Here is an 11,260-nt window from a genome sequence, read left to right as displayed (position 1 = left end):
CTTTTGACCTGACCAACCATCGACACTCTGGCAGATTCCAGGTTCTTGATTTGCCCGCTTTTGATGCTGAAAGGAGGTCAAACAAACAACCTGTTACTTCATAGCTTATAAACAATACCGTGCAGACTCGAGGAAAAAGCTGACTCATTCCCACATTTTAGAACTTTTGTTTTCAGCCTGACTTTCACTAACCAAACTTAGCCTCCCAGTTAATGTTAGAGCTAATGTGTCAAACAGATCCACTTGCTAACCTAGCCAGCTAGTGTTGGCTGTTACTTTGTGCTATGCTAACGATACTTGGCACCGTCGTATCGAGGATGGCGCCGGTGATAATGGCTGCCGTGTCTTTGGCTCCTCTCCAACTCAGCCTTTTTTTGTATTATTTCAGTGTTTGTTTTTGTATTTACTTGCACTATTTTATCTGTTTAATTGTTCTATGTCCTATATATATGTTGCTCTGTTGGAGGAGCCTCTGACTTAAGCTTTTCATTGACATATCTAGACTGTAGCAAAGGTACAATGTACAAATGACAATAAAAGCATTGAATCTTGAATCTTGGGCTTTGTTCTTCCCCAGCTCCATCTTCTCGACCCATTATGGTATTTTTCTGGATCCCAAAAACCAAGATGGCGACGGACAAAATTCCTCTTTAAGGCTAAAAAACTAAAGTCCTCAACCCAATGGATCAATCACCAAAGCACCTTGCCAACCAATGCTAACTAGCTTGACTCCTAGACAAGGGAATGCTAACTCATGTCCAGGTTTGAGTGCTTTATTGGTCTTTAAATCCTCACCTCCACTCTATAGCGTGGTCCATGGACTTGAAGGACTTTGGTCTTTCCTTCAGGAAGTCCTGGATGCTGTGCAGAGCGTCTGTTGCGCTGCCTACAGGTGGAAAACAACACCAGTAAATGTTGGGGAAATACTGAATGTCCTCTTCCAACATGAGAGTAACATGATAACAAAGGTATCCCAACTGTAGCTGTGAACATGACAGGATGTATGATTACCTAGAAGAGCATCAGGACTGTTTTAGGCATATGATAGCTATGTGATTAACATTAAAAGTCAGAATTGTGAGAAAAAGTCTGAATTGTGAGGAAAAAGTCAGAATTTTGAGATTTTGAGAAAAAGTCAGAATTTTGAGGAAAAAGTCAGGATTTTGAGAGAAAGTCAGAATTTTGAGAGAAAGTCAAGAATTTTGAGAGAAAGTCAAGAATTTTGAGATTTTTTGAAAAGGTCAGAATTTTGAGAGAAAGTCAGAATTTTGAGAGAAAGTCAAGAATTTTGAGAAAAAAGAAAAAAAAATTCTCTTTTTTTGTTTTGACTACTTCCATTCTTGAGAGGATAATAAATACATGTATCCTGATATTGAAGCTCAAGTCGGTGACGAGTGATATTTTTCTAACAGTAAACATTAAATAAATATTGCAATAAAACACAACAGGAAGCTCTCTCACCTTCCACCACGTCGATAGCCACCAGTCCCACAGTGGTGGTTAGCAACATGTTGCTAGCTGTGTAAACTGCGATCGCACCGCCAACACCGTGACCAATCAGGACGATGGGGGGCGGAGTCTCACCGTAACAGACACCAATCACATTGGCTATATCGCTGAGGGACGATAGTTATAGTATTTAGATACGATACGATAATACTTTAATGGTCAGATCAAGTCTGACATGTGACTTGTGACTTGCAGCTCCATGTGGAACATCAACAGATGGATAAAGACACAATACATGAAAAACAAACAACAAACATTCAACAGCACAATCACTGAGATAAAATGTGTTTGTTTTGTTACCTGGACATGGTTTGAGTCGAGAAGTCGTCTGCTTGGCGTACCAGGGTGTCACCTTTAATTGACATTTAAGAAAATAGTAATTATGCATCAATTACTCGACAACTGAAACCAGACAGAAATGTATTTAATGTTAAAGCAGGAAGACCCTCGTCCTTATCAGCATCACTTATTTTCGTTATTTTACAGAAAACTATGGCTTTATCAGAATAAATATGTGGTGCAAACGTTGGTGGTTAGGTCCCAAATATATAATATTTTGTCAACATACACCTTATTTATTACCATCCATGAAGAGTAACAGTTTCCTGTTCCCTGGGGATAGATGTGGGAGTAAAAATGAATACAAATATTCGTATATGTCCCCTTAATATTACCTCTTTAGCACCGCATTTGGGATCAAAGTCCATTAGCATTAACACTTGCAGTATTCAAAAGTCAAAAAGCCAATATTATGCCCTATTTTCCCCGAAAAGCTGTTATCTATATTGAATAATCCAATTCATCATCCTCCAAAGTAATCCTCACAACCAAACTGTATTTTATAATTGATATGTCCTCACCGTGACCCCTGAGATCCATGGAAAGCACCCTGCAGTTCACTTTGCTGGCGATGACTCTCTGCAATACAGAAGGACTCAACATTTTTTATCAAATTATACTTGAGCAGGAGTTGATGTTTTTGCCAAATTTGAAGACATTCCAATCTGGCGTTGCGGAGATATCGCGTCAACAAGAACGGGAGACCACTGTTACCATTGACCATCAAATTTGATTCATCTCATGGACGTTCTTTCGATAAAACCTTATGGTCCGATCAAGTCTGAAATGTTTCTTGCATCACAGCAGCTCCATTAGCAGCATCAACAGCCACATATATTAAGACACGATACAAGGAGAAAGACATTTAACCCAACGTCACAAACACTGTATTTTTGCGTCGTATTTAAAGTCATTTCTTGGAGTTCTTCAGTGTCATCTGGTCTTTCTGGTCTTATTATGTCCTTCTGTTTGTTTCGGGTGTCTTCGTAGTCATTCACCATCTCTTTGTCACCATTTCATGTCTCGTCTTTTCTGGTTTTTAAGTGTGTCTTTGCTGACATTTTACTGGTTGTTTTGCAGCCAGGTGTTTTTTGTCTCTCTGAAGTTGCAGACTACTGTTTCGAATCTGGACTGTTTTACAAGATGTACCGCCATCAAACGATTGACCATTGGATACTCACTGTGTCCTCCTCGCGTCTATTTGTCGAGGTCTTCAGTATCATTTGGTCTTTCTGGTCTTATTATGTCTTTCTGTTTGTTTCGGGTGTCTTAGCAGTCCTTTACCATCTCTCTGTCACCACTTCGTGTCTCGTTTCGTCTCGTCTTTTCTGTTTTTCAAGTGTGTCTTTGCTGACATTTTAAATCTTTTACTGGTTGTTTTGCTTTCTGTCTCTCTGAAGTTGGACATGATGTTTTGGTGATCGCTGTTTTTCAAGATGTACCGCCATTAAACGACTGGATACTCACGGTGAAGACGGCCCAGGACAGCGCTGAGTGTCCTCCCCCGTGCAGAAGGACCAGCAGCGGTCCAGTGTTTCCAGCTTTATAGATCCGGAAGACGTCCCTGCTGTCGTCCGCCCCGACGCTCACGTCCTCCATCTCGTCAAAATACTCCCGCCAGGAAACCGGTGAGTAATCCGGCTTACTGCAAACCTCACTGGTCGACATGCAGACACAAAGAAACACACACAGTGTTTACTACATGGCCGAGACTCTTGGAAGTACATTTCCTCTTGGATATATATTAACTGTAGTCGTGTATTTCATCATTTCTGAGAAAAATACTTTCGCAATGTCTTTATCTTTATCCTCTACCATTACGACTAGGATTTCCTTCATTACTGTGTCGTTATGTTAGCATTACCTAGCATAACATATTGTGAACACCACTTCCTATGTCAAAACCAAGAGTTTTAAGGATTTCAAGGAAGTCATAATTGAGTCATTCATGATTTTGGATTCATAAACTAGCTTGCAAACAAAGCCAGCTAACTGCTAGTATGGCTAGTCTGAACCTGAAGTAGGCTAACTAGCTAACCGGTTGCTAACTTTGTAGCAGGTCATCTTTTAAGCTTCTTCCTGTTGTTATATAATCGTTAATGCTGCAGTGCTTTAGCTTGGCTTTAGACACACCAGATGCCTATCAATAGGAAGAAAATTGTTATTTATATCGATCACTTAGCTTAAAGGTGGGGTATGTAATTTATTTCAGAAACACTTTTTGTTATATTCCATGGAATGCTCTTAACATCCCGATAGCAATGAATATATTAAATGCTTTGACAAAAAATCCATACAAAAAATTCATCTGTGGAAGCCGTGGTACTGTAAAAAGCACGACCAATCGCCTACCTGCCTGTCAGCGTTCCATCTCGTGCACAAACTTATCTCGAGCCCTCATTGGTCATGTGCGCGTGTGTGTGTGTTGAAGGAGGGGCTCTGTAAGGAAGTCTGAAGGAAGAGGCAGATTTTTTTCGGCTGCGTAGTTTCAAATTCTAGCGCACTCGAGCTGGTGTCTCCAAACTTACATACCCCACCTTTAAGTGGACAAACTAGTAGCATTGATTATCCAACCCAGTCTCACGGCATTTCGTGTTATAGTCACAACATTTAATCTATTGATTCGTGTTCACCAACACGATTTTCCCCTTTTTTTCATGTCACACAGAACGATTTTAAAAGCAATGTATTTCTATTGGTAGTATGTTTCGTGCCTGCAACACGTATTTTTGTCCGGTCGGGTCTTGGAAGACCGGAAGCTGTGTCGTTCATAAAAACATGTTCTTACTCAATATCAAGCCACGATTATTAAACGTTTTAATTTTTCCCACAATTAGAAGTTGCCAGTATTAAACACATCGGTGTTATCAAAGGTAAAACATATAATTAATAAATGGGTGAAAATTGCTTGTATCCATAATGGGCCGCATTAATATATACCCACATGACAGCTCATTGTTACTTTGTAATTCTACTCCACTACAATTCAGAGGTTAACCTGGTATTTTTACTCCACTACATTTATTTGAGTTACTTTACATATTTGGATTAATGATGTGAAATATAAACAACCCTTAAATCAGGCTTTAGTTACACCTGAGTAAAATTCAGTGAAGGTGATTGTCAAGTGCCAACAATCAGGAGAGATATTTGATAGTTGCTGCTTGAGAAGACTAAACATTTATCTGCAGATCCCTATAAAGTATATTCATTACTCGTTATTCTCTACTAATAGTTAATTAAAGACTGTATATAATGACTATTTTGCACATCCCTTTCAAGATTTCAAGATTTTCTAAGGTTCATTGACATATCATATACACAACTACAGTGTAGTTATGCAATGAATGAAAAACTTGGGTCACAGGTTCCTCAACAGTGCATTACAAGACATCTATCAATATGTGTGTGACCTTCTACTTTCCCCCTATGTATGTACTCTTAATATTTAAAAAAAATAAATTAAAAAAAAGTCCGACATTATGTGATTTAAAATAAAAACAATAATCGTGGCTTGATATTGAGTAAGAAGATGTTTTAATGAACCCCACAGCTTCCGGTCTTCCAAGACCCGACCAGGACAAAAAGACGTGTTGCAGGCACGAAACACACTACCAATAGAAATACATTGCTTTTAAAATCGTTCTGTGTGATACGAAAAAAAGGGGAAAATCCTCAGTTTCTGCTGTCATTATTCCTGAAAATGTAAAAACATGTTTTCTAGTGTTGTGAGATTTTAAAGCGTTGACTTACTGCTCTGAATCGAAGCTCTCCTCACACATTCTGGTTATCTTCAGTCTGCTGTGTGTGAGTGTTTCAAGAGTGTGTATTTGTGTGACTTGAGCACAATACCTGTCAGCTGTTGTTGTCAGGTAACGTCACCGTCGCCTCCTCCTATTGGCCGGGACAAAACTCTAAATGTGTCGTCAGAAAGCAGCAGTTTTTATTTAGAGATATATGGTTCTCACAGGACTCTTCAAATATATTTTACTGCACAATAAATACTTGTACTTATTATACTTTTTGCTGTTTTGGTTTTGATAGGATTCATACATTTAGAGGAGGTTCTCTAAATAAAGTAAATTGACTTATCATAGCAGGAAAACACACAAAGCATCTTGTTACTTATAAGACTTATGCTATACCCCAAATGTTGTTATTAAAATGTTGCCTTTAAATAATCATTTCTATATTATTTGAAACTCTTATCAAATATTCTTTAAATTGAATACAGAAAATGCGTTTTCCCTACGTTATATTTTTCCTGTATTTTCAGTGTTTTGAGAATCCTTTGCTAAAAATTGGCAAAAAATATGTTAACAATTTGTTGATCCAGCTCCATTTTTTAGATGCTATTTTATAAAAAATGATTTGTTGTAGATGCTTAATGGTTTTAACATTGGAAAACCTTACTGCAGGGGAACTTTACTTTGTTACAGAAAGGGCAAGACGTGCTGGGTCCTTTTTTCACAGTTAAAAAAAAATGAAAAAGCTTGCTCACTTAAAAACGAGAGGTTTGATATAAGTGCATTTTTTTAGCACTTAACGGGAGGATGTTCTCTCCGCTCACTGACAGGCCTCAGGTGTCTCTGACAGACACACACAGTTTCCTGGAAACCTTCAGCGTGACAAGACTTACAAATAAAATGTGTTTAGGAGGAAGGGGAGATTAAGTATTTTTTATTAAAGGGGCCATACTCTGCACATTTTCAGGTGTGACATCTCCATGCTTTAATGTTCAAAAAGCTCTTTATTTTTCTTGTGTAAGCGTGAGTGTTACATAGTGATGTCACTGCAATCCTGAACTTTGGGATTAAAGCCTTTGCAGACAATTGACATGCACGACTACAACCTATAGAACACAGGAGAGAGAAACCCCCCACAAGCAGACAAGGGACCCTTTAAATCAGCATAATACTGATGGTGTGAGACCTCAGTGTATCTGAAGCACAGGCTGAATAAAACATGGCGAAGACTGTGTTGTTAACACGAGCGTGACTTTAATGTTTCTGAATAATTCAGAGAAGCAACCTGGTATTCCATCAAAGACATAACTCCACTACAGAGGAGACAGGGACGAAGGAAAGTGGTGATAATGAAGGAGGAAGAAAGAGAGAAAACAACATGTAATTAAAGTTGATATGCTCTACTTAAGAAATCCCATCGACAGAGCAGAGCTTGTAGTGACCTGGAAGCGAAAGGAAAGGAAAGGAAAGAAGGAAAGACGGGAGACAAGGAAGTAAAGGACAAACATGTGAAAGGAAAATGGGTGACGGAAAAGAGAGGGATGGAAAACGGAAAAAACAACAATTAAAAAGACCAGGAAAGACAAACACACACACACACACACACACACACACACACACACACACACACACACACACACACACACACACACACACACACACACACACACACACTTTTCTGGGTTCCCGAGCGCTTGAGTAGTTTGTGATGACGGTGTTTTGTAAAAAGGAAGTAGATGAAATATTTACCAGCACTGTGAGCAGAGAGCTGTCGACTCCACTCTACTTCAAACAACTATACGGAAACTCTTCTGTTAAATAACTAGAATTATGTAATTCATCAAAACATCCTCTGCCATTTTAAATGCTTTTTACTCTACGGAAAATAAAACATAGTGTGTGTGTGTTTACATTCAGGTTTTATGATCCATGCAAACAGGTTAGTAGGGACATTGATCTTGGGTCAAAAACAGGATATTTTTAGAATTTTAACGTAATATTTAATGAATACCGACCTGGAAGTAACTGTGACCATTAGCCTCTATAATTTGTGATACTTGGTGTGAATGCTGAGAAGCATTCCCAATCGAATCGACCACAAATATTCAAGTAATTTATCCAAATGTTTGTATTAAGCGTTTCAGCATCCAGCATTCACACCGCAATTTCTTCCAGGAATTGCATTCTCTACTTTCTTGTTGCTTCTCTATTATCATTAAGACATATAGTGGAAATACGTGCAGGCCTATCATATAATGTGCTGTACACATAAATAATAATACATTTGATTTTTATAGCGCATTTCCTAGTGCTCAAAGACGCTTTACATCAAATCAGAAACAGAAACAGTACAAAGACAACTAAAAAACAGAAACAGTAGTCCCAATCCAAGTGTGAGTAAAGTGCGGGGGGGGGGGGGGTATTGAAATCTAGAGTGAATAAGTGAGTTTTGAGAGAGTCTTTGAAGGATGCGAACACCTTTTCAAAGTCTTGAGTACGAAGGATTTTTTTAACTTTCCGAACTCATTCTTCCACGTTGGGCGTCTTCCTGCAGCATCCCAGGATCCCTGCCCTCCTCTTCCTCCTCTTCCTCATCCGATACGCTCTGTCCGGATGTGTTTCTGCTGCTGCATTTGAACGTAATATTTAATGAATACCGACCTGGAAGTAACTGTGACCATGAGCCTCAATAATTTGTGTTATTTGACGTCTCTTACTCATAAGACATTCATAACTTTCATAATTCCAGAGATATGAACCGTAATTCATCCAAACGTTTGTATTAAGCTTTTCAGAATCCAGCATTCACACCGCAATCATTCCAGGATTTGCATTCTCTACTTTCTTATCGCTACTCTACTTTTAATAATACATATAGTGGAAATACGCGCAGGCCTATCATATAATGTGCTGTACACATAAATGCGAACACCTTTTCAAAGTCTTCACTACGAAGGATTTTTTTACTTTCCGGACTCGTGTCATTCTTCCACGTTGGGCGTCTTCCTGCAGCATCCCAGGATCCCTGCCCTCCTCTTCCTCCTCTTCCTCATCCGGTACGCCCTGAGGCTGCTATCGGAGCAGACAGACTGCCTCAGAGTCCGGATGTGTTTCTGCTGCTCCCGGATCTTTGACTCCAGATGGGATTGGATCGCCGTTCCGAAAGACTCCAGGTCCACCGAGGCGCCGTAAACTTCCCACGTTCTTCCCTGGTCGTCCCACGCCACTTTCTGAGGCCTCCCAACATCTTCCTGTTCCTGTTCCTCTACGTCCACTTCCACCTCAGTTTTCTCCCTTCCTACTTCCTCTTCCCAGAAGCTCTCGACGCTAACGCCTTGGTTTTGTCCGAGTCGTAGCTCCGATGTGATTTCGGGGTTTTCCTGGAAGCTGTACGTACGCAAACAGGCGGGAAGGGAACTTGCGCGATCGGTTTCTACAGATTCAGACACCGATTGGCTGCTGAGTTCGATGTCGATCTTGCAAATGTGCTGGACCGTCGTCGGTGAGATCAAACTACTGGAGGAAGGAACTCCCATTTGCAAGCTTGAGTCGTTGAAAGTCAAGCGTTCGACCTCCACTTGGACGCCCACATCTCTGCGCTCACCTCCCCAGGAATGGAGCCCCAAACTCGGGTCAGTCATGGTCGCTTTCTCCCTTAAAGACCTCACTGGAGGTAGAGGATGAAGAGGATGAAGAGGATGAAGGGTAGATGTAGTACCATCTTTCTGTTTACCTTTCTCTTGCTTCCTACTTTCCTCACCCCTTGACGGTAGAGTTTTTCCGCCGGCGTTGTTGGTATTTTTGTCTCCCAGGTGACTCGGTGGGGGGCTGTGTATCATCACATCCACCCTTTCTTCATTGTCGACATGCCTCGTGGATGTCTTCGTTATGGAGTCAAAGGTGAGACCCCGAGACAGGCTGGTATAATGGGATGTCTTGCTGGTGTTTGTTTCCACAGTGACACATGGTGCGGATGCTCGTGTCATCGTCAGGGAAACGGTGGTTCTGATTTTGGGGCTGGAGGTTGCCAAAGGAGCTATCAGGCCTGAAATTAAACAAGGAAACAGGTTGGATTAAGACTGACTGATGATCTAAAAGCTTAGTGATAGTATAACGTTTTTACTTTGGGTGTCACAGTTCTGAAGCCAAGACTTAAACCAAACCAAAACGTCCACAGTCCTGTTTTGTGGCTCTGTTTTACGTTTAGTTATTTTACTATGTTGACCATTGAGGAAGATCATTTTGTAGTTAAGTCTAGGCCTACTTCATTGTGTTTCAGTATTGTTGACATATTGTAAACTGAACTGAATCGTGACTCAAAATTCTGGTTTTAACTGAACCTTTGATTTGGTCAATCTTTACACCCTGAGCTAAGATACATTATGTTTTTCACTTTACTTTTTGGAATGGAATAATTGTGATTACCTTGAGCAGAACCAGGACTCTTCAGGACTTCCCTTGTTGGTCCAGTTGGACTAGAACCAAGAGTTTTGCCAGAACCGTAAGCAGGACTCCTATTTCCTGGACTTGGTCTCGGAGGAAGCGACGAAGAGGGAGACAAATCTGCCAGAGCCAACTTTGAACTAGACCGAACTGGTCCAGAGTTAGAATAATCGAAACCAGCTTTAGGATCTGGAGTAGTTTTAGCACTGGAGCTTGCTTCGTTGAGTTTGAGGTCTTTGGATCCGGTTCTAGAAGACAAGTGAGTCGCAGATTCAACAAGATCCGTCTTAGAGCCAAAGGCAACCAGAGAAGGTTTAGAAGTTGAACGGGTCGGACCAGGTTTCAACCGGGAACTGGCTTGAGAGTTTGAAGGATGTTTAAGATCCAGGTTGTCCTTTGACCCCATGCCAGATTTCAAACCCACATCTCTATTAGAATCTGGACTGTTTTTGCTCACTTTGATTTCAGTTGCAGTTTTAAAATCAAGGCTATCTCTGGAACCTGTCCCAGACTTACAAAAGGGACTGGCTTTGGAATTGATGCCAGTTTTGGAGTCTAAGCTGTCCTTTGATCCAAAACTGATTTTGGAAGCAGAACGGCTCTTAGACTCCAGGCTCTCCTTGGACCCCGTTGCAGTTTTAGGGTCAGGACTGGCATTTGTACTGGTTTTTGATCTTGAACCAACACTTGAATCTTTACCCTCCGGTTTCTCCTTAGACCCTGATGTGTTTCTGCTTCTCGTCCCAGAAGAGTTCCTCTGTGTTGATGGTTTGGGACTTACAGAACTCGGTTGAGGATTCTTGGCACTGAGCAGAACCATCTCCGCCTTTTGATTCGGAGATTTTGACATCTCAGAACTATGAGTTCTTGATTCTTGCCTTGCTGGGTCTTGTTTTTGAGCTTTAGTGCTAATTGGGGTTTGATTGGCGAGTTTTGGACTGTTTGAATCCTCTTTCTGGTTGTGGAAGTCCGGGGTTATGGGAAGTTGAAGCATTTTTGGCGACTGGGTATCGTGTGTCGGCATCTTTAGGCTCCCTGTTACTTTGTTTGTCGTCTTTGTTGTCAGGGAATCATGTGATTTGTGGTTTGAGACAGGATCTGATCCCTGTAAGAACTGACTTTTGACTTTTTCGGTTGTTCTCTGGCTGGTTGCGATGGTTGATTGTTCCGACCGGTTGGGTTTTGGACTTAACGCAATGTTGCTATGTGTCTTGGGGTTCAGT

General features: G+C 40.7%; 1 protein-coding gene across 1 annotated transcript in view; it reads right to left on the bottom strand.

Annotated features, from left to right (window-relative positions):
* Positions 1–5,647, bottom strand: part of LOC117469821 (protein phosphatase methylesterase 1-like) — a 9,913-nt gene extending 4,266 nt beyond the window's left edge. The window contains exons 1-7 of the mRNA XM_034114268.1: positions 5,602–5,647; positions 3,316–3,505; positions 2,370–2,427; positions 1,810–1,861; positions 1,462–1,616; positions 796–886; positions 1–66 (exon numbers count right to left, since the gene is read on the bottom strand). Coding sequence (XP_033970159.1) covers positions 1–66; positions 796–886; positions 1,462–1,616; positions 1,810–1,861; positions 2,370–2,427; positions 3,316–3,505; positions 5,602–5,630 — 641 coding nt within the window. The 5' untranslated portion in view covers positions 5,631–5,647. The remainder of the gene's footprint in view (positions 67–795; positions 887–1,461; positions 1,617–1,809; positions 1,862–2,369; positions 2,428–3,315; positions 3,506–5,601) is intronic.
* Positions 5,648–11,260: the final 5,613 nt, after the last annotated feature.

Source organism: Trematomus bernacchii, unplaced genomic scaffold, assembly GCF_902827165.1.
Source record: "Trematomus bernacchii unplaced genomic scaffold, fTreBer1.1, whole genome shotgun sequence".
In the NCBI taxonomy this organism is placed as follows: domain Eukaryota; kingdom Metazoa; phylum Chordata; class Actinopteri; order Perciformes; family Nototheniidae; genus Trematomus; species Trematomus bernacchii.
This window is presented reverse-complemented; position numbering and strand designations above follow the sequence as displayed.